This window comes from Alexandromys fortis, unplaced genomic scaffold, assembly GCF_014885135.2.
Source record: "Alexandromys fortis isolate MF-2015 unplaced genomic scaffold, M_Fortis_MF-2015_v1.1 scaffold_88, whole genome shotgun sequence".
In the NCBI taxonomy this organism is placed as follows: Eukaryota; Metazoa; Chordata; class Mammalia; order Rodentia; family Cricetidae; genus Alexandromys; species Alexandromys fortis.
This window is the reverse complement of record NW_026067961.1, coordinates 6,657,557-6,682,552: the sequence shown is the minus strand read 5'-3', so window position 1 is coordinate 6,682,552 and position 24,996 is coordinate 6,657,557. Positions and strand designations below refer to the sequence as shown.

Below are 24,996 nucleotides of genomic sequence, written 5' to 3'. Positions count from 1 at the left end.
GACACAAGACCACCCAACATAGCCCATCAATGCTGTGCAAACAGTGCCCAGATTCATGGCTGGTAATGTGGTGCCCCTAACACACTGCACTGTCCCAAAGGCCTGCTATAAGATTTGTTTTGGAGACAGGGTCTCACTGTGTGTCCCTGGCAGGCCTCAAACTCCCAGAGATCCCCCAGCCTGTCTCCCAAGTGCGGGAATTAAATGTGTGTGCCACCGTGCCTGGCACTCTGAGATCTCTGCACATTCCCACAGTAAGAGAAGCAGAAGGGAAGCAAAGAAACACGAAGCCACCGATAGACGTTTTCTCATATTTTAATTAACAAATCTACAGGAAACCTTCATTAAATCAGGAGACATGATATAAATTATGATGGCCTGTATATAAAACGTGGCACTAAATATGGCCTTTGGGATCATATATAAAAATAGACATTAAAATGTGTCCAGAGCATGGTGTAGCAGCGGACACAGTTCTGATGGGGGCAGCCGTGTCAGGCCTGGACCGTGAAAGCCACTGGTCCTGCGGGTGACTGGTCAGCCCCCAGCAGGGGTCCTAGGTGCTTCTCCAAAGGCAAGGCCCTCAAAGGCACCAAACGCCACAAACCTGGCGTGCTGGGAAGAACAGGAAAAGAGCGCCCCTGTCTAAGATTTCTGGATTTCTTCCAAGCCAGGGACCCCGGTTCTCTTTTAGACAAACCATCCTGGCTACAAAGGAACTCGGGGCAACTTTTAAACATATTTTTTCCTAAGGAAGTGACCCAGTGCTAACCCAAGGTCATTTTCTGCAGGCTAAGCCTGCAGTGCCCTCCAGGACAACTGATCACAATGAGGACGTGATCATCTCAGTGCGAGAGGGCGACCTCAGTGCAGACATTACGCTCCCAGTGTCCAAGAGGAGGGGGTGAGACACCACTGGTCCCTCAGATGAGACCTCACTGAAACCACCCCGTCTGAGGTCAGGGAGAGGAGGGGCCCATATTTCATAGTTCTTTCACTGGCCGGGCTTCCCACTCTGGTGAGTGGGGCCAGGACTGCTATCCATTGGCTTGTACGTTCAACAGGCTCCTGCTTTGCCCATCCTGAGGCTCTGTGGATGGGGACAAGTGTCCCTGACTCGTGTGTTATTGTTGCCCACAGTCTGGGGACTGCGAAACAGATGGAAAGACAGACAGAGATGCAGGGGAGAAAGAGAGGTACCAAGGGAGACAACCGGGAGGAGACAGGCCTGTGGGCTTTAAATGTGCATCCCACTACCACTTCAGGTCCCAGTGATTGGCATCCTAGTGGATTCTAAAGAGGGAAGCAGCCCCCACCCCCACCCTGACGAGTTTTACTGAAAGCAGAGGGCTTTCCTCAGCCGCCCCAGGCTTGACTGTCTTGCTGCAGGGTGAGCTGACATTTTCCTCACCAGTGGCGTTGAGTGAAAGGAGAGATGAAGGACAGAAATGTCTAAACCACCCACCACCTAGGCAAAAAGCCGGAGCCACATGGTTGTTAATGAGGGGCTTTCTCTCTAGCAAGCAGCACATTCAGGGGACAGGTGTTCCATGTTAATGGGACCTGGCACCAATTATTGCCATTTCCTGTGTGCCAAGGTAACAGGGCAGTACTGTGCTTTGTCACTGCGGCTCTTCTGGGACATAGATCCTTCATGAATTGTTAGGGCATTCTGTTCAGAACAAGCGAGATGGGCCTCCCATCCTAAAGTGGCCTGACAACGCCCTCTAGTGGGGATTATAAACAACAGCAGGACAGTATGTTCAATTCATCCTCGGACACTAGAGTGGTTTCAGGGCTCCCCATAACATGGCAAACAGACCACAACAGATTATCCTGACGAAGATAATCCTAAACAAGGGTGGGAGCTGGCAGCCCACGCTGGGCGCCTACCCTGGCCAGCTGCACCCCTTTTCAGTCTCTGGCTTCTGCACATCCTAAGGAGGGGCTGTGCTGTGGAGGGAGCTAACAGTCGCCTCAGAGTCTGGGCAGACTGCCTGCCGGTGCCAGGATGATGCCAAAGACGTAGAAAAGCCCCAGAAGGAGGTTGAGCTTGGCTGTCCTCTGGGGTAGCTTGTTGAAAGCCTGGCTGCGGAACTGCCTCTCAAGGGAGAAGGCCACGGGGATGGTGAGCAGGGGCAGCGCCAGGCTGATGCTGCAGTGCGTGGCCAGGATGCTGAAGATCAGGTAGGGCAGAAAGAGCAGCGTTGTGTAGAGCACGTAGGAGAGGGTGGGCCCGATGAGGATGGCCAGAGTGACAATGCCGGCCTCCTGGTCAGACTCCATGTCCCTGGTGTTGTTGGAATGGAGAATGGCCTCCGTGCTGAGGGCCAGAGGGATGGCATAGACTAGAGGGAAGATGGCCAAGGACCCCACCTGGACAGCGTAGGCGAACATCACAGCCAGGGGGCCGAAAGTGATGAGGATGATGAGGTCTCCCAGTGCCACATACTTGAATCCAATTCCTGCAGCCAGAAAAGCCAGAGATGCAGTGTGAATCAAAGGCTGTCCAAGAAATGGCTGTGTCTGGTGAGAGGCTGTGATGGTATGCAATCACTGGGGTACCCCAATAAGTGACCCAGTACAGACTCAGGTCTCTGAGCTCAACTGCCAGGTACTTGCCAAGTTTACCCTTTAGGTTTTATCCCCCAAACCAGTTTCTGCTACAAAGTGCCCTGAACTCCCAGTACGCAGAGATGATACAAGTCCAAGAACATGGAAAAGGCTTGATGATCCACTATTAGACCATAAAGTTCTTCTGCCTTCTCCAGCCCTGGAAGGCAGAATGTCCATCCTGCCTCCTTCCCCTCTAGTCTTTCTTAAAAGACCCCACTGAACGCCATGGCATTTCACAAGCTACACACTTCCATATAAGGACACCGTCACTCATACAACGAGGAAATCAGTACAGTTATCGTGCACTGCCCCCCCCTCGGGAGTATTTGGCACAGAGCTACAGTAACAAACACTTCCTTCAACCTGGAACCGAGGTCAGGAGGTCAAGAATATTTCCCACTCAGTCTGAAACAGTAAAGTCACGTGCAATGGCGGGAGGTGGGCATTAGCATCCAAACTTTGGTTGCTACAGTAACAGGGAAGCCTTTGGATCTGGTGACGCTATAAGGAAGGCCTCAGAGTATCTGATTATATTTTACCCAGTCTAAAATAAGAGATGACATGCCGGGCAGTGGTGGCGCACGCCTTCACTCCTAGCACTTGGGAGACGAGGCAGGCAGATTTCTGTGAGTTCAAGGCTAGCCTGGTCTACAGCATGAGTTCCAAGATAGACTCCAAAGCTAAACAGAAAAATCCTGTCTCAAAAAACTAAAATGGGGGGTTGGGGATAACAGATGACAATGATCTTCAGGGTATCTAAAACCATAGGAACTAAGGACCAAGATCTGGCCAACTTCACCTTCACAGAAGTAATGGGTCTGCTGGCTCCAAGTGAGCACCCCTCGTTTTTAAAGTGCAGCACCCCCACAATGCATCACAGGCATGAGCCCTCAGTTTCCCAGCACCAGAAAGCTGATTCCACACAGCCACACTGTGTGTCGATAACTTGGTTATCTGAGAACATGTGCCCAGGAGGAAGTGCCCGTGAGAGAACAGCAGCCCATGTTCCCCACATACTGCACGTATCCAGGAAGCCTCCCTCAGGCTAGGTTAGCGTGATGCTCCCCTACTTTCTCTTACATTCACTGACCCACACACCACAACAGGATGCCGGATGGGGAAGATGTAACCTCTGGCTGGACGATCCAAAGACCCCTCCTTCCTCAGATCAGCAAACAAAAAGTGACTCAGCTTCCTACGGAGCCTCAGCCGTGAGCATGCTTCCCGGCCACTCCTTCCTGAAGGCCCTCACTTCCACTACATGGCTGTTTGCCTATCTTTGCTGCAAAAGGCAAGGCTTTCTTCTTTCTCTTTTCCAACTCCCTCTTCCCAGCAGCTAGAGATGTGCAGCTCGCTTTGACTCTAACAGAACTACACTCAAGCCTCAAAACAAAGCAAAACAAACAAAATGGGCGGTGGTGGCGCACGCCTTTAATCCTAGCACTCAGGAAGCAGAGGTAGGAAGATTTCTGTGAGTTCAAGGCCAGCCTGGTCTACAAGAGCTAGTTCCAGGACAGGCTTCAAAGCTACAGAGAAACCTTGTCTTGAAAAACCAACCAAACAAAACAAAATCACAACAGAAACCTGGGTCCCCCTTATGCAGGTCTTCCCCTAAAGCCACTCAAGGAGAAGAAAGGTTTTAGTCTTGAGTTTATCTGACGGAAGAAAATGACAGAGCTTCTGAAGAGAGAACTAAGTGTAAGCCATGACCCGAACTCTCCTGACTCAGAGATGCGACCCACATGGGAGTCTCTTCTTAAGCTTTCCCACCCCTCCCGACACCATGTTCTGAAGGAAACAGCACAGTGAAATACTGGGACCATTCTCTGCCTAGCCAGCAGAATTAATCTGTTAAACCAGGCTGGCCTCGAACTCACAGAGATCAAAAGTTGGCCAGGTGGCAGTCCATGCCTGCAATACTAGCACTTGCAAGACAGAGTCAGGAGGAGCATGAGTTTCTAGCCAGCCCTGCTACACACAAAGAAGCTAACTCAGGGAGGAAGCTGGCAAAGGCGCAGAGCCACTGGAGTCTCATGCCGCTGTGGGCTGTGGGAATATGAGCAGTACAAGTGCTTCTTCTTGGGTTAGCAGCTCTTTGTAGAATTAAACGGCACCCAGTGGAGGCCACGGCAGTTTCATTTCCAGGCATTTACTCAAGAGAAATGAAAACAAATGCTCATAAAAAGACTTGAACATGAATGCTCAGTCACAATAGAAAAAAGAGACACAACCCCAAGGTCCCTGAACAGGGGAGCAGAACACAGTGTGGCTGTCTCTCAACAGATGCTGCTCAACAATAACAAGGAACTGCTGACATGAGTGACAACATGGTGAGCTTCAAAACCATCACCCTGAGCAAAGGAGGCCAAACTCAAAGCGCTCACATGGAGGTCAGACATGGCAGCCCACACTTTTCATCTCAGCGCTCGGGATGCACAGGCAGGAGGATCTCTGGGAGCTGGAGGCCAGCCTGGTTTACATAGTGTATTCCAAGCTAGCCAGTACCATAAAGAGAGACCCTGTCTCAAAAAAAAAAAAAAAGCAAAACAAAACCAAAAAAATCCCCCAAACAAAAACAGAGTTCATATTGCAATAAACAAAGTCACACGTGATCCATGTGGAATGGGTCCCTCTACACGGCACTCTAGACCACACAAAACTAACCTGAGTGAAAGGAACTAGAAGAGTAGTTACCTGCGCATAGATGAGGATGGATGGGGCTGGGAGAGGAGCCCAAGGAAGTAATAGGGGTGATGGAGAGGCAGGGACTACACAGCTGCTCATGTTCGTCAAGGTTCACCAAACAAACACACTTCACTGCATGTCAAGTCTCTACCAATAAAGGCCAATGTTAAAAGGAAATCTACAGATGGGCAGTGGTGGTACACACCTGTAAACCTAGCATTCTGAGACAGGCAGATCTCTAAGTTCAAGGCCAGTCTGAACTACAGAGTTCCAGGAGAAACTTTGTCTTGGGCAGGCGGGGAGAGAAAATTACAAAAAGAAAATCTACAGGGCTGGAGAGATGTCTCACTGGTTAGGAGTACTGGGAAGAGACCTTGTACTTCTGGCCCATCAGCCCTGACTCAGCACTGCAACCAGACTCTAATTCTAACCCAGGGCCAGTTCTGTCTCCTCCATGTCCTGGTTAAAATGTCTCTAAAATGAAGAGAATGCCACGGTTTCGAGAATTCCCAAGAGCTGTGTGCTGAAGAGTTAGTTGCTGGGCTGGTGGAATATTTTATCTTTAACATCTGTATTAAAAATGTGTATGCGCCTGTGTGAGTGGAAGGCACAGACATGCAGGGGCCTGTGGAGACCAGCAGAGGACGCTCGGTCCTGTGGAGCTGGAATTACATAGGCGGTTGGCAGTGCCCATGTGGTGCTGGGAGTCAAAGCTGGGTCCTCTACAAGACCAGCAAGCACTCTGAATGCTAAGTCATCTCAGTGGTAGAATTTCTAAGAGGAGTGGAGCCTTCGTAGGAGGCTTTCCAATCATGTGGGGGTGTGTACTTGGAGGGGACACTGGGGTCTGGGTCTAGCCCACTCTTCTTTCTCTATTCACTACCAGACCCAAGCCAAATGGACTTCCTCAGTATGGATTCCCGCTACATGTACTACCTTGTCAAAGACCAAAACACCATAGGCCAGCCAACCATAAACTGGAGCCTAAAACTAAGTAAGTCTTTCCTTATTTTAAGTCAAATAACTCAGGCATTCTGTTATAGTAGCAGAAAGTTGACCAGCAGAGGGCTCCTCCCTTTACCACCACCTTACACTTTCTACCAGGGTCCTACGGGTTTCCCTCATCAAATCCTCACTATGTACCTCAGGCTAGCCTCGTGTGTGTGTGTCTTCATTGTCTTCTTCTGTGTCCTGCAACCGTAGCACTTAGCACCTCTTATACCCAGTTATCCACTGCATCACACAACAGTTAGTGAGGACCAGATACACAGAGGTCCCTAGAGATTAAAAGGGAAGATGACAAAAAAATAAAATGCCTGTGTTAACGATCTACACAGTTATTAAATGAAATGCCTGTGTTAATGGTCTACATAGTTATTACCACGCTTTCTGATTACGGGCTAAACTTTTTCTATGTTGAGTGCGTGCACATGAGTGGGAGGTTTGAAGACAACTTTTGGAAGTTGGGTCCTCTCCTTCTACCTCGTGGGTCCTGGAGATCATACTCAAGCATCGGGCTTGGTGGTAGGAGCCTTTATCTACTGAGCCATTTTGCCAGCCCACATTATGTCATTATATGTGTGTGTTTCTTTGTGTCCATGTGTGCTGATGGTGCCTACTGAGGCCCCAAGAGGGTATTGGATCCCCTGGAGCTGAAATCAAGTGTGTCTGTGAGGTGCCCAACACGGGTGCTGGGAACTGAACATGGGTCCTCTGCAAGAACAATAAGATTTCTCTCTCTCTTCTCTTTCTTTTCCTTTTTTTTTTTTTTAATGCAATCGAGTTTCCTGCATTTGGGGAAATTGCAGGGGTCAGCTCAGCACATCTGGATGCAATGGTTAAGACTCACTCTAGGAGGGTCACTTTGTGACCATGTATTTCCCCTAGCAGGTTTATTTATGTATTTTACGTACATGAGTGCTCCGTATGAATATATGCCTGCAAGCCAAAAGAGGACAGACCGATCCCATTGTAGATGGTTGTGAGACACCATGTGGATCTTTGAAAGAGCAGCCAGTGCTCTTAACCACAGAGCCATCTCTCCAGCCTCAAAGTAAGACATCTTACAGGTTAAGCCATGTCTCCAGCTGGTAATGTTCATAATCCACTGTCGAACCAGGGTCTTCACAACTTAAAGTTTCCAAAGTAGCCATGGCACACAAACTTTGGATTTCCAGTCAAGTCGTCTAAGTTAGTCAGGTGTCTTTGACACTTCTACAGTTCCTGTGTAAAGGCAAACTGAGACCTTAGAGCAGGAAACAGGTCAATTCTTACCTCCCGTGTAGAGAAAAGAGCTCGACAGGCCTCCAAAGTAGATGAGAGCCAAGTGCTCAAGTTTCAGAGTGGACAGGTAGTAGAGGCAAGCGGCACAGACACAACCCAGGGTGTAGAGGAAGACTCCAAACCGAACAACATCCTGGGGCTCCAAGATTCGATCCACCAGAGTCCTGTCGTCACTCTTTTTGTGGTCAATGCCCTTGGAAAAGTCATAGTAAGTGTTGACCAAATTGCCGGCCCCGTGCACAGCCAGGACAGCCACTGCGCAGCCCACCAAGAGCCTGGGATCCAGGATACCCTGGGATCTGTAGGCCAAGGCACTGCCCAGGGCCACAGGGGTGAGTGAGGCACTGAAGCTCCAGGGCCTCAGGGCCAACACATAGGAGGCGCACTTCTGTCTCCAGGAACGCGGTGGAAGGCTGTCCTGCTCGGGCCAGTCGTCCCCCAGGGGGTCCCTGTCCCCGACCTTGGTTGTCTCTCCTGCCTGGATATTAATCTTCTCCCCCGGGACCTGCAACGCAGCCATGGAAGTGACACGTGGCTAAAGTCAATTCTAAAAGGGAGCCACTCGCGGGGACCGCCCCAGGACGAAGATAGGCTGGGCAGCCTGACCTGACCTTTCTTTAGTTCCGCCCTGGGACAGGATTTGGGATGCGGTACAAACATTGGACAGCAGAGAGCAGGCCATGCACTCCAACGGGGCCGGCGGCACTGCCCCAGCCACCTGTCACCTGAGCGAGGCCTGTGTGGTTCCCTGTACCGCACCACAACTTAACAACCCGCCACAGCCCGCGGCCTCCAGCGGGCCGCCGGCGCCGCCATCTTGTGCATCGGCCTCAAGAGGCCGGCCGGGAAACCCAGGCCCGGGACAAGAAGGGCCGGTAGAAGGCTTGCGGGGGCGTGGCCGGCGAGGGGCGTGGCCAAAACCCAGAGTCCGGGTTCAACAAATAAACTAAAAGCAAGAGTAACTGGAAAATGATCCGGTTAGCATCCCAAGGATTTCAGGGCGTGCCGCTTTGCGATGTATTGGGCCGGTTCGCTTACTGAAATAAGCCTCATTGTGATGGGGATGGTTACCCCAATAAATCCTACGTTGAAAATGCTCTGTGCAAGCTGGGCCTGGTGGTGCACCTCTGTGATCCTAGCACTTGGTAGATGATGGCTGGAAGAAAGTTCAAGGACATCCCATTATATAATGAGTTCAAGACCAACCCAAACTGCACGAGAGACCCTGTCTTAAAGAAGAAAAAGGAGAAAGGAAAGAGGGAAAAGGGAAGGAGAAACGGAACACCAAACGAAAAGGAAGGAAAGAAAGAAAAGAAGAAAAAATAAGTGTTTATAAACAGAGAGCCAGGAAAAGAAAATGCGGTGCAATGTTATGGATTATATATGTATAGCTATAAGAAAAAAGAACGAGGAAGTTTGCTGTGTACTAAGATGCAAAGACCTACACAATAGACTGGGTTTTTATTTCTTTCTTCATTTGGAAAAAGGACTGGAGAGATGGTTCGGTGGTTAAAAGGAGTGGCTTCCCTTCCTGAGGACCTGGGTTCAATTCCCAGAACCCAGAAGGCGACTATAACCACCTCTAAATCCAGTCAGTTCCAGGGCATCTGGTGCCCTCTTCTGGCTTCTAAGGGCACTAGGCACACATATGGTGTGCATACATGCAGGAAGATCACAGTAGATATATACATGCAGGGAAAACACAGATTCACATAAAATCCAATAATAAAACTACAAGGGCCTGTGTAGCCCAGACTGGCCTGGAACCAGTAATGTAGCCCACAGTGCCCTTGAAAGTCCGATCTGACACGGAGTGCTGAGATTATAAACACTCACCCACACACTTGATTTTAAGTGGTGCTAAAGATTCCACCCCCTAGGCAGATAAACTACCGCCTGAACTACATTCCAGTCCTACAGTTTGCAGGCTGTTGTGAGCTACCTGATATGGGAACTGAATCCGAGTGCTCTGGAAGAGCAGCCCGTCCTCAGCCAATGGGCCATCTCCACTCCTTATTTCACATTTTCTTCTTTAAATTAATGTTATTTGTCCTTTTCAAATATTTATTTTCTACTTTAAATTAATGTTACTTTTTCAAATGTTTATTTATGGGGTGATGCACTGTGTTAGGTCACATGACAACTCGCAGGGTTAAGTTCTCTCCATCTACCTTGTGGGTTCTGGGGTTTGACCTCAGGTCTTTGGGTTTGGTGGCAAATGCCTTTATCCCAGATGATGCTGCTGGCCCTCTCTTACTTTTTGACACAGCATCAAATATAGCCTGGAACTCAAGATCCCCCTGCTTCAGTTGCCCAGGTGCCCGGATTACAGGTGTGTATTTATTTGTTTTGGTGGTTGTTTTTGAGACAGGGTTTCTCTGTGTAACAGCCTTGACTATCCTGAAACTCAGAGATATGCCTGTCTCTGTCTCCAGAGTGCTGGAATTAAAGGCATGGGCCACCAGGCCCATCAGCATTTCTCCAATTTAATACCTAAGAAATGTATCAATGTTTTATAAAAGGTACTACTGTAGTATAATTTGTACTTTGGAATTTTCCTTTTTGTTTCTTAACTTTAAAACATAACTTTAAAAAACCTAATTGAGAACCTTTACCTTATTAGCAGATATTTATCTGCATTATTATTATTAATAGCTTCACGTTTCTCTTAATACTAATTTATTTAATATTTTATTCAAATTCCCAAATCAAGCTATTTAGGAATTTTCAATGTCTATCACAACTGATATAAAAATAAAAATTACACAAAAAAGATGTGCATAAATTTCATTTGAATTTTTTAATTTTTTTTTATATTGGTGTTTTACCTGCGTGTATGTCTATGCACCTGTGTGTGTCTGATGCTGGCAGAACCCTGTATAGGGCGTCAGAGCCCCTGGAACCGGAGTTACAAGGAGTTGTGAGCCATCAACCAAGTGCAGGCTACCTGGAAGGGCAGCCAATGCTCTTAGCCACTGAGGCTTCTCTCTAGCCCCGACCTTGAATTCCTGATCCTCCGACCTCCTAGAGCGTAGGGTTACAGGCGTGTCCTTTATCTGGTTCTGGGGACTGAATCCACGACTTTCATGCATGTTGGGCGTGCAGTCAACCAACTGAGTTACACCTACAGCTCCGGCTATTGCCTGTTTGACAGATTTTTTTAAAAAAGGATTTTGCTTTAAAATCTTGCATTTAAAGTAGTTTCTTGGTGATCGTCTCTCGAGAATGACCTTTTCAAAAGTAAGGCAATCTGGGGGCAGTGAGAAGAAAATAAAAACTTTCAAATGCGTATTAAATTTTACAAAGGAGAAAGCACGAGTCTCCTAGTAAACCGGTTCCCAAGATAGTATGCCGTCTGCAGTCATTCGAGGGCGTCAGACACTCGGCTCCTCAGCATCACGTCGGACGCGGTCCCCAATTTCTACCCAGCTCTTCTAATAGGTACGCGCAGTCCCTAAACCCGGGCGCCACACGGTCACAACTCACACGGAGGGGAACCGTAGTAGCGACGCACCGGATGTGTGCGTGGAAGTGACCGACATCAACTCACAACTGATTGGTTCTCCGGAAAAGTCTTAAGCTTCTTTCGCTTGCCACTGGCCGCGTGTTTTGTCTATTTGAACAATCCCCGCCCCGCCAGAAGCCGGTCCCGAAGCTCCACTTTTTCATGAGTATTGGTGAATGTTCCTGCCCATCTTCGTTCTCAGCCAGCTGATTGGCTGTCGGGCTTGAGAGCCCGCCTTCCCCTCCCGGGCCCAGAGGACAGCGGGGAAGGCGGGTGGTGGGACTGGAGGCCTGAAGCGGCGGTACCGGCTCAGGCGTCAGCAGCTGAGGCGGTGGCCGAAGCCGCGCGGTGAGTCTGGGGCCTGGAGCCGAGCACCTGCGGCCGGCGGGACGTCCAGACTCACGGCCAGTCTGGGCCGTGCTGGGGGAGGCCCGGGAAGCCGCCCGTCTGGACCAGGCAGCGCCTCCACACCAGCCCCGCCACCGGGGCGGCCCGCACTGCGCCCTCGGGGAGACCCCCAGGCTGGCGGATTTGCTCCGGGCTTGCCGTGGTGCCTTTAGGGCTCATGCCCGGTCTCGGTTACCCCTCGAGAACCACCTACCGGCGGTGGAGCCTGCCCCTGGGAGCTGCAGCCTCCTAGACCGGGGTCAGCCCCCCACACCGCACCTGGAGACCTGTCGGGGACCCAGACCTCCGAGCTGAGTTGGGTTCCACCCTCCGAGCTCACGCTGTGTCTGCCTCGCCCGTGTCCTCACTTCTTGTTTCAACCTTTCAACGTGAACTTCTCTAAGGCATGACCAAAACCTTTGGGATTCTGTGACTCCAAGTAGTTACTTTGAATCCAGCCTGGGGCAGCTGGCTTGTAGGGAAAGCCTAAAATGACGCTCTACTTTCGTGAGAATAGAAATTTCGTGTCGGCCTCCCTCCTGCTGCCTCGTGTGTGTACACACTTAGGAGTGGTTTCTTCCTCCCTAAAAGGGTCTGCTTCCTTTCGTAGTACCTTTTTTTCTAGACAGCAGTGCAGTGTTTGAAAGTTTTTCAAAACCATTTGTTACTCAGTTTATTTACCTATCTCCTAGAGCATGACCTTGAACTTCTGATCCTTCTGCCAGCTCTTGAGTGCTGGGCTTAAAAGTGTGCGCTCTCCTGCCTTGGTTATGTGATGCTGGGGATAGAACCCAGGGTTCTGTGCTTAATCAGGAAGTGTGTTTGTTTTTAGTGTAATCTGGCAGGATGGGTGTGCATGTCATTTCCATGGCGTTGTGAGCTAGCCTCCTTTTTATGGTCCCCCTGAATTGTAAAGTCACTGGGGAAACAGCACAGAGTTGAGCCATGAGTGGTCCCTTTCAGCTCACAACTCTAATCAGTTGCCCCTTCCTGTCAGGGCGGATTTGTTTTGGAGCTGCCTTCCCAACCCAGTGAAAGCCTGTCCCTCATGAGATGGTGTAGTACTCGTAGATATCCTTTTGTATGCTTTAAATCATGCCTACGTTGCTTTTAATGTCAAATACAACATAAAGCGTTGTTATACCGTATCATGTAGCAAATAATGGCAGGAAAAGAAGCCTGTGTATGTTCAGTACAAACTAAGGGTTCTCCTGCCCCATTGTTTTTCCTTTTCAAATTTACACTTTTTATCAGGGAAGGCGTGCATGCACTGGTGTGCACCTGGAAGTGAGAACAACGTGTAGGTGTCACTTCCTTTCTACCTTGTGGGGCCCAGTGATCACACTCGGTCATCTTTCTTGGCAGCAAACACCTCTACTGGCTGAGGTGTCTTGCTAGCTCCCTCATCCCCAGCACATTCTGTCCACGTTTGGTAGAATCTGCAGCTTCAGAACCCATGATGAGAAGGGCCAGCTACACTAGTACTGTATACGGCAGCCTGTAGCCACATGTAGCTCGTGAGCACTTGGGGAATGATGGATTCAGACTGAGGTGGTTAAAACAATGGATGTTGGAAGCTTAGTCTCAGAAAAGAGTGGGGAAGATATCAATAAGTTTATATACCAATAAAACTTCAAATGATAGGTTTTGGGTTATTGGGTTGAGTACAATGTATCAGTTTCACCTGTTTCTCCTAATTTGAGTACTAAAATATTTAAAATTTCTTACAAGGGGGCTGACCATATCCCAAGACTTGAGAGCACTTATTGCTCATCCAACGGACCCCATTCAAGTCCCCAGTGACCTGGTCATTCAACTCACAGCTGCCTGTGGCCCCAGCTTCAGGGGCTCTGATGTCTTTTTCTGGCCTTGCCAGGCATCTGCATACATGGGTCATACACTCAGACAGACACGCATATATAAAAATAAAGCAATAAATAAAATTACGTGGCTTGTATTACATTTCTTTTGGGCAGGGCTGCTGAAGGATGATCATGACTCCTTTCAGCAAATGGTGCTCTGAGGAAAGGACATCCCAGCCTTAATTCTCTCGCTGCTTCTGGCACCTGACCCTGGACCATGTCCACAGTGATGCTAACCGCGAGCCAGAGCTCTGTGCCGCACTTTCCGGAAATACTCTAAGCCTGTTTTCAGCTCAACCCACAAGTCAGGCACTGTCGTCCTTCTATTGCAGTGCCGTGGAAATTGAGGAATCTTGACTGTCTTAAGTTAAGATCCATGTGTGACTTTGCAGCAGAGTTCAAGGCCAGATAGTTTTCTCTTCAGTCTGCCGTCTGGCCCTCTAGAAACCTGCACTTGTCATGAGTGTGTAGAGACCTGTGTTAGTACTAAGGCCACAAATACATGGTTTATAGAGTACTAAGAGATGGGTTGGGCTGAGGCTTGGCTGATGGAATGCTTGTCCAGCACACACAAAGCCGTGGGTTGGAGTCCCAGCACTGCATGAAGTGGACATGGTGGCACTCTTAAAATCCCAGTGATTGGTGGAACCGAGATAGCAATTCTAGGCTATCAGTCGCATAGTGAGTTCAAAGTCATGCTGAGAATATAAGGCTGACTAAAAAACAATAATAAAGGGGCTGGGAAGATGGCTCAGGGGCAAAGATGCTCGTTGCCAAGACTGGCAATCTGAGTTGTCCACGTGGAGGAAGAAGAGAATTAATTCCTGCAGGTTGTTCTCTAACTTCTTATGTGCTGTGGTGTGCACATGCACGCCCAAATAAATAAAAGGGGGGGAAAAGATACTGAAAGATGTTCTTTTCCAAAGAACCTTAGGGCAAGATGCTGGGGACAGGTCCCACCACGGCCACCGCCAGTGCCGCCACTTCAAGCAATGTGAGCGTTCTGCAGCAGTTCGCCAGTGGACTGAAGAGCCGGAATGAGGAGACCAGAGCCAAAGCGGCCAAGGAGCTGCAGCACTATGTCACCATGGAGCTTCGAGAGGTTGGTCTTGTGTGCTTGGGGTCAGTCTTTGCTGGGTTCTGGGATCGATGTGCCGTTGCTGGTTGAGATTGCTGCCGCAGCTCAGTGATATTTGCAAGGACACCAGCTTTCATGTTCTGAGAGCGTGTGGGCTCCCATGCAGCGATTTCACGTTTCTGTGATTTGCTCATGTTTGTGGTCACAGTTCGGTTCTTTATTTTATTTTTTATGATGTTTTCCCCTAACACCAGCCCTTCAATTCTTTATATCTGTCAGTGTTTGGGAGAGTTGATGGTCTGGAACCTTCTAAACAGAGACCACAGTTGAGGTCAAAGACACTGGCCTGTCCACCCTTGTGCCCCTGGGATTAAGATGATTTTAAGACAAGCTGTCCTATAGAGTAGAGAATCAGGAAGTAGTTGCTAAATAAACAGAGAGGTCATGTAATCAGTTGCTCTTCACGTGAAAGCTATGGAAATGGGGAATAGGTTTGCCTTTGGTTTGAACTGTACCCGCCACCCCTCCATCCGAATCCGAAATTGCCAGCTGTCACCACTGTGGTCACCAGTGGGAAGGTAACAACCTGTTCTGTTCACATCTTCCCTTGCAGATGAGCCAAGAGGAGTCTACGCGCTTCTATGACCAGCTGAACCATCACATTTTTGAACTGGTTTCCAGCTCAGATGCCAATGAGAGGAAAGGTGGCATCTTGGCCATCGGTAAGGACAGAGTTTCTGGTCGCAGCAGCCCTTAGGGACACAGGACAAGTCGTCTCATGTTCACTGTGCCCTGTCTGCACTTGCTGAGGGGTAACATCTAGTTCGTCTTTGTTTCGAAAGAGTGTCACGGAGCCTGTGGTTTTCAGTACTTGTATACTGAGTGCCGATTCTAGAAGCCCTGGGATGCAGGCAAGACACACTCTTAGAGGTGACAACCGAGTCTCAGAACTGGTTTGCCAGGTTTGAGACTAGAAGCCAGGTTTTCATTCTTTTGCCCCAGATTGCCTTTGGCAGGTCTGGTGTCACACAGAGCAGGCTTTGTCACAGTGGGGCCCACACATACCAAAGTAGAAATGGCTGCTATTTGCCTGAGGCTGGTCACAAACTTTGTAAATTGTTATACAGTCTGAAGAGTTTTCTCTCCTGGAGGGAAGATATGCAGATGTGTTAAAATGGCACAAAAAGCCAATCTTCTGGTTCAAATGAAAAACCTCCTTCTTCCATGTGGAAATGCGTTCAGTGTGGAGTAAGGGCTCACTTGCCAGCGTTCAGCTCCAGGCCACATGCATCCCAGAACGCACCACATGGTCACCTTTGCTTTCTTTTCTAGCCAGCCTCATAGGAGTGGAAGGTGGGAATTCCACCAGGATTGGCAGATTTGCCAACTACCTTCGGAACCTCCTCCCCTCAAGTGATCCAGTTGTCATGGAGATGGCTTCCAAGGCCATTGGCCGCCTTGCTATGGCAGGGGACACTTTCACTGCTGAGTACGTGGAGTTTGAAGTGAAACGAGCCTTGGAATGGCTGGGTGCTGACCGCAACGAGGGTCGGAGACACGCAGCTGTGAGTGCCTATAGGATTAAGTCCAGGCAGGCCTGGGGAGCAGTGGGCACTGTTTTGTGCTTTACTTCCTTCTGAAGCTTGTTCTGGGAAAAGGATTCCGGGGTATGAGATGGGAGAGTCCGTCTGTTTGAGAAAACATCTGGCAGTGGGTGCAGTGGAGCTGGAAGCATCCCCAGCTGCTTTCCAGTTGGTTCAAAGAAGTAACACAAACTAACCCTGGCTAATGGCTTTTTCATTCACAACTTTGTAGCAGGGCAGCCTTACTGAGGACACTAGTCTTCTCTGAAATGAAAATAGTAACAAAATTGAATATCAAACGTGTTTTCATCCAGTAAATATTTATTGACTATTCTGGCTTGCAGGTATACTTCTAGGCTGTTAGCTTAGTGTTAAAGCATCAAACACCTGTCTGTTTGGGTGTGGGTTCAGATGGTGCCAGCATTCTGCGTGTCAGCAGCCAGGTGGTAAGCATTGAGACGATTGGTTGGTCTGCCTCTGCCTCTCCTGGCACCAGGCTTTCCCAGTTAGGAGGATGAGGCTTTGCTTTGCATTGCAGGGAGACACACCAGGATGGCAGGGGAGTGTCCTGAGAGAACAAAAGTTCTGGTAGCAATAAGAGTTCTGTTTGCCTTTCTCTCCCAGGTCCTCGTTCTCCGTGAGCTGGCCATCAGCGTCCCCACTTTCTTCTTCCAGCAAGTGCAACCCTTCTTTGACAACATTTTTGTGGCCGTGTGGGACCCCAAGCAGGCCATCCGAGAGGGAGCCGTGGCTGCCCTTCGTGCTTGTCTGATTCTCACCACCCAGCGGGAGCCGAAGGAGATGCAGAAGCCTCAGTGGTACAGGGTGAGGAGATGGTTCCATACCAGCCAATAGCAGAGCACTATTGCTTGGGGATCGTCGTCACAGTTGTTTGGACCTGCATGTTTTTTTTCTCTGTTCATCGTGAATCACTGGTTACTTTATGGCACTTTCGTAGTAAAGATACATTGGTAGCCACACCATTATTTTATGCATTACTAAGAATGAGAATGTGTCAGTTAGACTATGATTCAAGGCCTCTGGCTGTGGCCGGCACACATTTATAATCCCAGCACTTGGGAAGCTGAGGCAAGAAGATAAGAATTGGGGCCTGACCATGAATTTGAGATTCTTCTGCCTCTGCCTCCTTAGTGCTAGGATTACAGGCACAAACCACCATGCCCACTTTTGTGCTGTGCTGGGCATTGAACCCAGAGCTTCCTGCATGTTAGACGAACGATGCCAACTGAACTACATCCCCAGCCTCTGGACCACGTATTGGCCAAGTGCCGCGGCTCACACCTTAACTCAGCATTTGGGAATCAGACAGGCATCCAGGTTCACATAGTAAAACCCTATTTCAAAAACAAAAGCAAATAATGTTTGTAATTGCAATTTTGCCAGCAGTGCCCACATCATATTTGCTTCAAAATATAATTAAACAAAATTAAGTCCTGTAAACAAACAGAAAAAGACTTCAAGGCCCATCTGGGCTACCTGAAGAAACACTGTTTCAAAACAACAACAACAAAAATAAATAAAGTAATATTTGGTATCTGCTGCCTTCACATCAGGAGCTGTTAAAATGTAGAAACTGGGTCTGTGAGTCAGGGAATACAGCTGCTACTAGTTTGCAAAGGGCTAACTCCTTCCAATCCAGCGTCCTGAGCCCTGAGCCCTGGGCCCTGGGCCCTGGGCCCATGGACTTCACAGGAGTTCTAAACATGGGAAGAAAGGCCTGGTCTACCTTCTTGCCTTAGATGTATGACATTAGACAAGTCACTTAATTTCTTTGGGCCTGTTTTATGTAGCTGTCAGAGGTGACAGTGGCATTTGCCACAAAGGCATGAGCCTTGGAGCTAAATTAAACAAAAGAGCTTCTAAGTCAGTGTGAGTGCTGACACACGGCACTAGCAGCCCCTGGATTGCCTCTGAACCTCGTGTGTGTGTGTGTGGGGGGGTGCCTGTGTTGTATCCTTGAACAGCATCCTCTTTCTTCAGCACACATTTGAAGAAGCAGAGAAAGGGTTTGATGAGACCCTGGCCAAAGAGAAGGGCATGAATCGAGACGATCGAATCCATGGGGCCTTGCTGATCCTCAACGAGCTGGTCCGCATCAGCAGCATGGAGGGAGAGGTGAGCCACGCGTCTGGGGGCCAGGGGCCAGTGTCCTGTGCCGCTGTGCCAGCGGGCAACAGATAAGATCACGGCAGGATGCTCTGTGAAAACCCATGAAGCAGGCAGCAAGATCGTGGGGATGGGGTTGGAAGGGTAAGTGGAGCTCAGGGCCTGCCCTCCCTGAGGTGGCGGCATCTGCCTGAGAGGCGCGTGATGTGAATGAGGCTGGCAGCTGGCTGGGAGCTGTGTTCTTGGCTGAGGTGGGAGAGAGTCTGACATGGGAAGGATGGTTGGTATGTTGTGAAGTGGAGGAGAAAGAGGAGATGGTGTCAGAGAGGGAGTGGGGTCCAGTTAATAGGCTCACTGTTTGTGGTCAGCAGTTTTATTCTTATTGCAGGCACAGACGTCAGTGTTATACACGGGATTCATAGGGTGTTAAGAATTTCTGACACCTGCCCGCTTGTGGGATCAAGTGTGTGGCGAGGTGGGAATAAAGTCAGAGTTAGGAGTTAAGTCAGTTAAGGTGAAAGGGTTTTGTTATAAGGTGGAAGGATTTTGCAGCCTATGAGAAAACAGGAAGGGCTACATCTACGTTGGCCTGAATGAACAAGAGAAAAAACACACTGAATGTCTCTTTGTCTTTATGCGAGGCCATTTTGAGGTCCTTATGCCAAAGGGGGTTATGAGAGGAGGCCTTTGTCATCCAGGATCAAGCAAGCTACAGCATCTTTGCCTTCTGTAGTTGCCATGAGCAACCCATGTGGCCATGGCACAGGCTTGACCATGGAACTCTGAGCAGCACCAGGGCCTGTGGATCAGTTAGGCTCTTGTAGTTGAGGTCACATTCTGGTGGCTGCCACAGGGGGCTCCTAGAATAGCCTGGCTGGCTTCAATTAGATGTAGTGACACAGATACTGGGGAGACAGGATGCAGGATATGTTGGAGTAAAACTCTCCCTATGAGACTTCCTGGGAGGATCTGTTGGTGTGGAATTTCACCCAGGGTGCCCTGACTATAGAGAGTGGTTATGTGTGTTGTATCAGGGCAGCACATGGAGTGTAGGACACGTTTGACTCCACTTCTGATTACTGTGTGTTTCACATAAGCCTCCTGTTCCTCCCCTTGCACAGGACTGTTCCCCGTTGTGCTGGACTTGAAAGGTTTATAGTTTTGTCTTGTTTTGGTTTGTTTTTTGGATTCTCAATTCAGGGTTTCTCTGTGTAGCCCTGACTGTCCTGGAACTGGCTTTATAGACCAGGCTGGCCTCGAACTCACAGAGATCTGCCTACCTCTGCCTCTGGAGCTGGGATTAAAGGCTTGCGCCACCACCGCCGGCTGAGAGGTTTCTGAATGTATATAAAGGGCTCAGTGCAGCCTCTGATACCTGGTGGATATGATGTAAGTGGTTGCACTCTGAAATTTCTCTCCCTGAGTCCTACTGTAGTCCAGACAGTTCTGGGACCTTTGTTTCCTCCTAATGAAACAAGATGATGTCACCTAACACATAAAGGTGTCAGCAGTAAGTGAAAAGGTTCTCACAGAGGTGCTTTGTGAGTTACAGGTTCCTCCTAAAATGTCAGGATTATGCCCATTCTGTTTTCTCCTGCTCACCAGGTTTTAGTGGGGAACCTAGTGTGTACCAGCGATAGTGAGCCCTGAGGACCAAAGCAAGAACAGGGAACAGAACGGGCCGTGTTGTAGCCAGGGAGAGCGTGCCCGCGTAGGTGAAAACACACTGTGATGAGCTGTATGGAGTTAGTGCTATGGAGTGAAGAAAACCCGATGTGTTTGCACACAGTTGTGAAGGGGGTAGGCAGAAAGCCATTCCAGGCAGCTGATGGGCCCGTGTGAAGGCCCAGTGCAGGAGCATGCCACTCTAGGAGAGCAGCCAGAATGCCCCTGTGCCTGGGCAGGTGAGCAGGAGAAGCTCTGAGAATACCTGGGTCTGGCCAGGAGGATAGCTCAGGTTGTAGGAGGCCATTGAGTGGACTTTGTGTGCAGTGGTAGGCTATGGTAGATGTTGAAAAGTAACTTAAGCAAAACAAGTACTTATTTTAATGTATTTATTTGTGTGGGTGAGTGTTTGCTTTCACATGCTTGCACATACTACGTCTTTATGTGTTTGAGGTTTATGGAAGCTGTAGTGTTATTGAGTACCTGTCTTTATTACTCTGCACTTTTTTTTTTTTTTTTTTTTTTTTTTTGAGACAAGGTCTCTCACTGAATGAGATCTCGATGGATCTCAATGATTCAGCAAGACTAGCTGCCCAGTGATCTCCGGAGCTCCTGCCTTGGCTTCCCCAGCACTAGGAGTGCAGGCACATGTAGCCATGCCCAGCTTGCTATGCAAGTGCTGGGCATCTGGGCTCAAGTCCTCCTGTTTGTGCAGCAAGCACTTAACTGGCTGAGTCATCTAGGTCCTTAACCCCTATGGGTGGCTTTAGACTCATGAGAGCCCTTTGTTGAGAAGGGATTATCAGAGGGCAAAGGGCTGAAGCCGCAAATTCCGTTAAGAGGGAACTGCAGAGCTGTCAGCATGGCTCGCTCGGCAGTACAGGAGCCTGCTGGCGAGGCTGGAAACCTGGGTTAGTTCCTCAGGACCCAGATGTACGCGGGGAACCAATTCGCACAAGTTATCATCACATTTCCAGACACACAGTGTAATAAGAGACATTTAAAGAGCGGAACACGACTGCCTTGGCGGAGATCTTTGAAGCTCTTCCTAGAGCTATAGATTTCCAAGAAGTGGCTGGACTCTGGATATGGGATAGATTGGAAGGAAGAGAAGTCAAAGGGTTTGGTTTTGTAACTGGGAGAATGGAGTTGCTTTGCACTGAGATAGGAAAACAGGATGAGGAGAAGGAGGTGGTTTTGAGCATAAGTTTGAGACACATGTTGGGCATCTGTGTGACCTAGTGAGTAGTTCTGGGGAGAAACCTAGTTAAGAGAAATGAACGTGGGGGTACTGATTTACCCCATGAGACCGGGCAAGAACTCACATGACCTGGGGTAGATGAAAAGAGATGGGGTCTGTGAACCTGAAATTGAGAAATTCAGAGGAACCGTAGGAGACAGGAGCAGCTGGGAAGGAGGAAGACAGGCCAGAGAGTGTGGGGTTTGCAGAAGTAACAAGGATGGTCTCACGCAAGAGATGACAGTGTATCAGATGCTGCAAATAGAGATGAGGACTGGGGTGGTCCTTTGGGGACTCTGGCAAGAGTAGCAAGCCTTCCTGGGAAATGAAAGTGTGTGTATGAGAAGAGCTGGAGGCTGTTGGAGGATGTGTTGGGATGCCTCCCTTCAATAGAGGACAGACCAGCACTGCAGGCACCCTTATTCCATGCCGCCCCAGAATGAGGATTCTGAGAAAATGATTTGCATGAGTAGAAACTCAGCTTCAGGAAAAGAGATCAGAATGTTCTTTGCAGGGTACCAGCATTGGGCTATCTTCCCTTTCGCAATTCAGCCTTCTTGAACCTGCAAGGGATACTTGGACGTAGGAACTCCAGGCTGGAGGTTTCTTTCCTGCTCAGTAAAAGGTGGTTTTTTGTCTAATGTTACCCTGCAGACTCACTGTGCGTGCGCAGGGTAAATGCTCCTCATAAGCAAAAGTGACTGTATTTTTCCCTCCTTGGCCTTGCCTAGCGTCTGAGAGAAGAGATGGAGGAAATCACCCAGCAGCAGCTGGTGCATGACAAGTACTGCAAAGACCTGATGGGCTTCGGGACAAAGCCCCGACACATCACCCCCTTCACCAGTTTCCAGGCTGTGCAGCCCCAGCAGTCGAACGCCTTGGTGGGACTGCTGGGGTACAGCTCTCACCAAGGCCTCATGGGATTCGGGGCTTCCCCCAGCCCTACCAAATCCACTTTGGTGGAAAGCCGCTGTTGCAGGGACTTGATGGAAGAGAAATTTGATCAGGTAAATGGCAAAAGGCCTTTTCCTTCTTCCCCACATCCCACACCTTCCTCTCCTCTGCCAACCCTGTATCCTTCCTCTCCCAGGTGTGCCAGTGGGTGCTGAAATGCAGGAGCAGCAAGAACTCACTGATCCAAATGACAATCCTTAATCTGTTGCCCCGCTTGGCTGCGTTCCGACCCTCTGCCTTCACAGGTGAGGCTCTTTAGGATGATCAAATGGGGGCGGAAGCGCTGGGCCTAGAGAGTCAGTCGGGTCTGCCTCCCTCAAAGCAGAGCTGACATGAGGGCTAGTCTCTGATCACTTTGCCCATCCAGTTTCTTCGTTTTCTGTGAAGAGACCTGGTAGAAATCCAAATGGTGGTACACACAGACGGTGGTACACACAGACGGTGGTACATACAGACGGTGGTACACACAGACGGTGGTACACACAGACGGTGGTACACACAGACGGTGGTACACATGTGTAACCCTAGCACCTGGAGGCAGAGGCAGAAGAATAAGGAGTTCAGAGCCATCCTTGGCCATGCAGTGAGTTTGAGGCCGGCCTGGACTACATAATACCCTGCTCAGAAAAAAAAAAATCACAATGTGTAGCAAAGGGTCAGTTCTGGTCCATGTCATCAGGTTAAGCACACATAACTTCTTGTGCTGGGTGTTGGGGCTCATACCTATTTCACAAGCCTTAGGAGGCTGAGATGGGGACCACCTAAAGTTTAAGACCACTTGGGCCTCAGAGTGAGATCCACAGAAGGGCACTTCAGGTCCATACCGTCAACAATGCTTGTCTGGGCAGAGTGGGCTTAGGGACCTGAGTTTTCCCCATGGTGACCATCGAGCATCCACTCCACCTGCATGGAAGACTTGTGTGTTAGAGCAGTCTCCACAGGTGATGGGCAGTGCTGCATGGAAGACGTGTGTGTGTGTGTGTGTGTGTGTGTGTGTGTGTGTGTGTGTTAGAGCAGTCTCCACAGGTGATGGACAGTGCTGCACGGAAGACGTGTGTGTGTGAGTGTGTGTGTGTGTGTGTGTGTGTGTGTTAGAGCAGTCTCCACAGGTGATGGGCAGTGCTGCACGGAAGATGTGTGCGGGAGTTAGCGTAGTCTCCACAGGTGATGGCCAGCGCATTTCCACATGCCGTGCTGTCCTCAGTGGTCACCGAGTTGCAGTCAGTCGAGTTTTACCCAGCTCACATGCAGGCCTTCCCATGAGGCCTTCCCAGCTGTTGTGGCTGGAGCTGTTCCTGTCCACCACAGTACTCAGCTGTTGGGAGCTTTGGTGATGGAGTCGGTTTGGGATAGGTTATTGACCTTTGTGGGTCTCCACTTCCTGACTAGTGAACATGAAACAACAGTCCCTGCCTCCCAGAATGAACAGCATGAATGCTTAAGCACCTTCGATAGTGCCTGGCGCAGAGTAAGCCCCAGTAAATGGAAGCCGTTATGAGATTATTATTGCCTCCTGGAGCTACTTCAGATTCATTCTGGAAATGAGGAGGTACACATGATAATACTCTAGTTGCCTGTTTGTATTTAATGTCCCTCCCTTGCCTCCTACTTGGTGAGAGTGAGCCCTTGTCTCAAGCATCTCTTTGTACTTCTCTGTGGCATGCTGCCTGTGTTGAGTAGTGTTCAGAACTAAGTAAGATCTAGTGGCGTAAAGGAAAGGTCAGCCTGACCCTCAGCATTGCTGTTCCCAACATGGACTCCCCCTGCCATCCAGGCCAGATAAAGCCAGTGGGGGTCGGGTGTCTGGATGGTGAATTGTTGAGCAGGCTAGGCCTGACAAGTACAGTGTGTTGGATAAGGACCAAACTGTCACGTAAACTTGCTGAACCAAGGAGAAATTACAGGATGGAATCACCCATTATTTTTGAAATTTTCCTTTCTGCCTTCCTGGCACCAGCAGCTCTTCTCTTTCCTAATGACCAGACACACCCCTGGTCAGTAGAGCTTTAAATGGTCTTAGGTTGAAAGTCTGTGTTCAAAAGAAACTTAAGCCAAATTTGATCAAAGTCTGATGTGCTGTAGAAACAGTTACCATGGTGTGTCCTGGGGACTGCCTAGCGACAGGATACAAAGACAAAGGCCCTGTGTGTATCCTTTGGATGCAGGGTCACTGTTTTGTTAAACATCACATTAAAATGCGCCAGTGACATTCAGACTGGAGAGTCACCGTCATCGCACACCTCCAGACCGCCTGTTACTGAACTCACAGTGTGGAAATCACTGCCTAAGCCTCCCAATGGTGGAAGCTCTGGGAAGAGCAAAAAATATCCTGAAAATAAAATGTAAAAGAGAAAAATAAAAGCTGAGCATAATAACACAAATAAATCAGAACATTACCTTACAGGCCTGTGACTTGCCACTGTGCCTAAGGCTCACCATCAATGGCAGAGGAGAAGCCAAACCGAGAATCTGAAAATCCCTTTGTTCGTAAAAAAAAAAAAGCATTCCAGCACCAAGCACCCAGGAACACCTGCTTTTGCGTGCTGCTGATGTAAATAAACATAGTGAAGATGCAGGTGCTTTCCAGATCTGTTCTTAAGTCTCACTCTGATGTATCTACAGTAAAAATCTTCAGGTGAGAGCTGAGAGATTTTCAGGCCTACACTGAATGGAATGGCCCATTAATTGTAAATAATATTTAATATTACTTTCACTGTCATTACACTGTCAGCTAATTGAGATTAATCTCTTTGATTTTTTTTGTTTGTTTGTTTTGTTTTTAGTTTCTTGAGACAGGATTTCTCTGTATAACTGCCCTGGCTGTTCTGGTACTCGCTCTATAGACTAGGCAGGCCTTGAACTCAAAGAGATCTGCCTGCTTCTGCCTCCCGAGAGCTGGAATTAAAGATGTGCGCCACCACCACCTGGTGTATCTCTTTGTTTTTTAAACAAGACTTAATGTTTTAGTCTATTTACTTTGGATTTTGGTATTTAAAAAAAATTACGTATCT

The 24,996-nt window shown here is 49.0% G+C and overlaps 2 protein-coding genes across 2 annotated transcripts in view; one reads left to right on the top strand and one right to left on the bottom strand.

The window, feature by feature from the left end:
• Positions 1-299: 299 nt before the first annotated feature.
• On the bottom strand, positions 300-8,412 carry Ubiad1 (UbiA prenyltransferase domain containing 1). Its single transcript, XM_050153145.1, has 2 exons — positions 7,576-8,412; positions 300-2,465 (listed from the first exon to the last, which is right to left on the bottom strand). Exons 1-2 carry the CDS (start codon positions 8,102-8,104, stop codon positions 1,978-1,980), a joined length of 1,017 nt encoding a protein of 338 aa, XP_050009102.1. The 5' UTR covers positions 8,105-8,412; the 3' UTR covers positions 300-1,977.
• Positions 8,413-11,320: 2,908 nt separating this feature from the next.
• Positions 11,321-24,996, top strand: part of Mtor (mechanistic target of rapamycin kinase) — a 101,319-nt gene continuing 87,643 nt past the window's right edge. The window contains exons 1-8 of the mRNA XM_050153143.1: positions 11,321-11,437; positions 14,265-14,440; positions 15,030-15,138; positions 15,749-15,981; positions 16,624-16,824; positions 18,001-18,135; positions 21,763-22,038; positions 22,122-22,230. Coding sequence (XP_050009100.1) covers positions 14,279-14,440; positions 15,030-15,138; positions 15,749-15,981; positions 16,624-16,824; positions 18,001-18,135; positions 21,763-22,038; positions 22,122-22,230 — 1,225 coding nt within the window. The 5' untranslated portion in view covers positions 11,321-11,437; positions 14,265-14,278. The remainder of the gene's footprint in view (positions 11,438-14,264; positions 14,441-15,029; positions 15,139-15,748; positions 15,982-16,623; positions 16,825-18,000; positions 18,136-21,762; positions 22,039-22,121; positions 22,231-24,996) is intronic.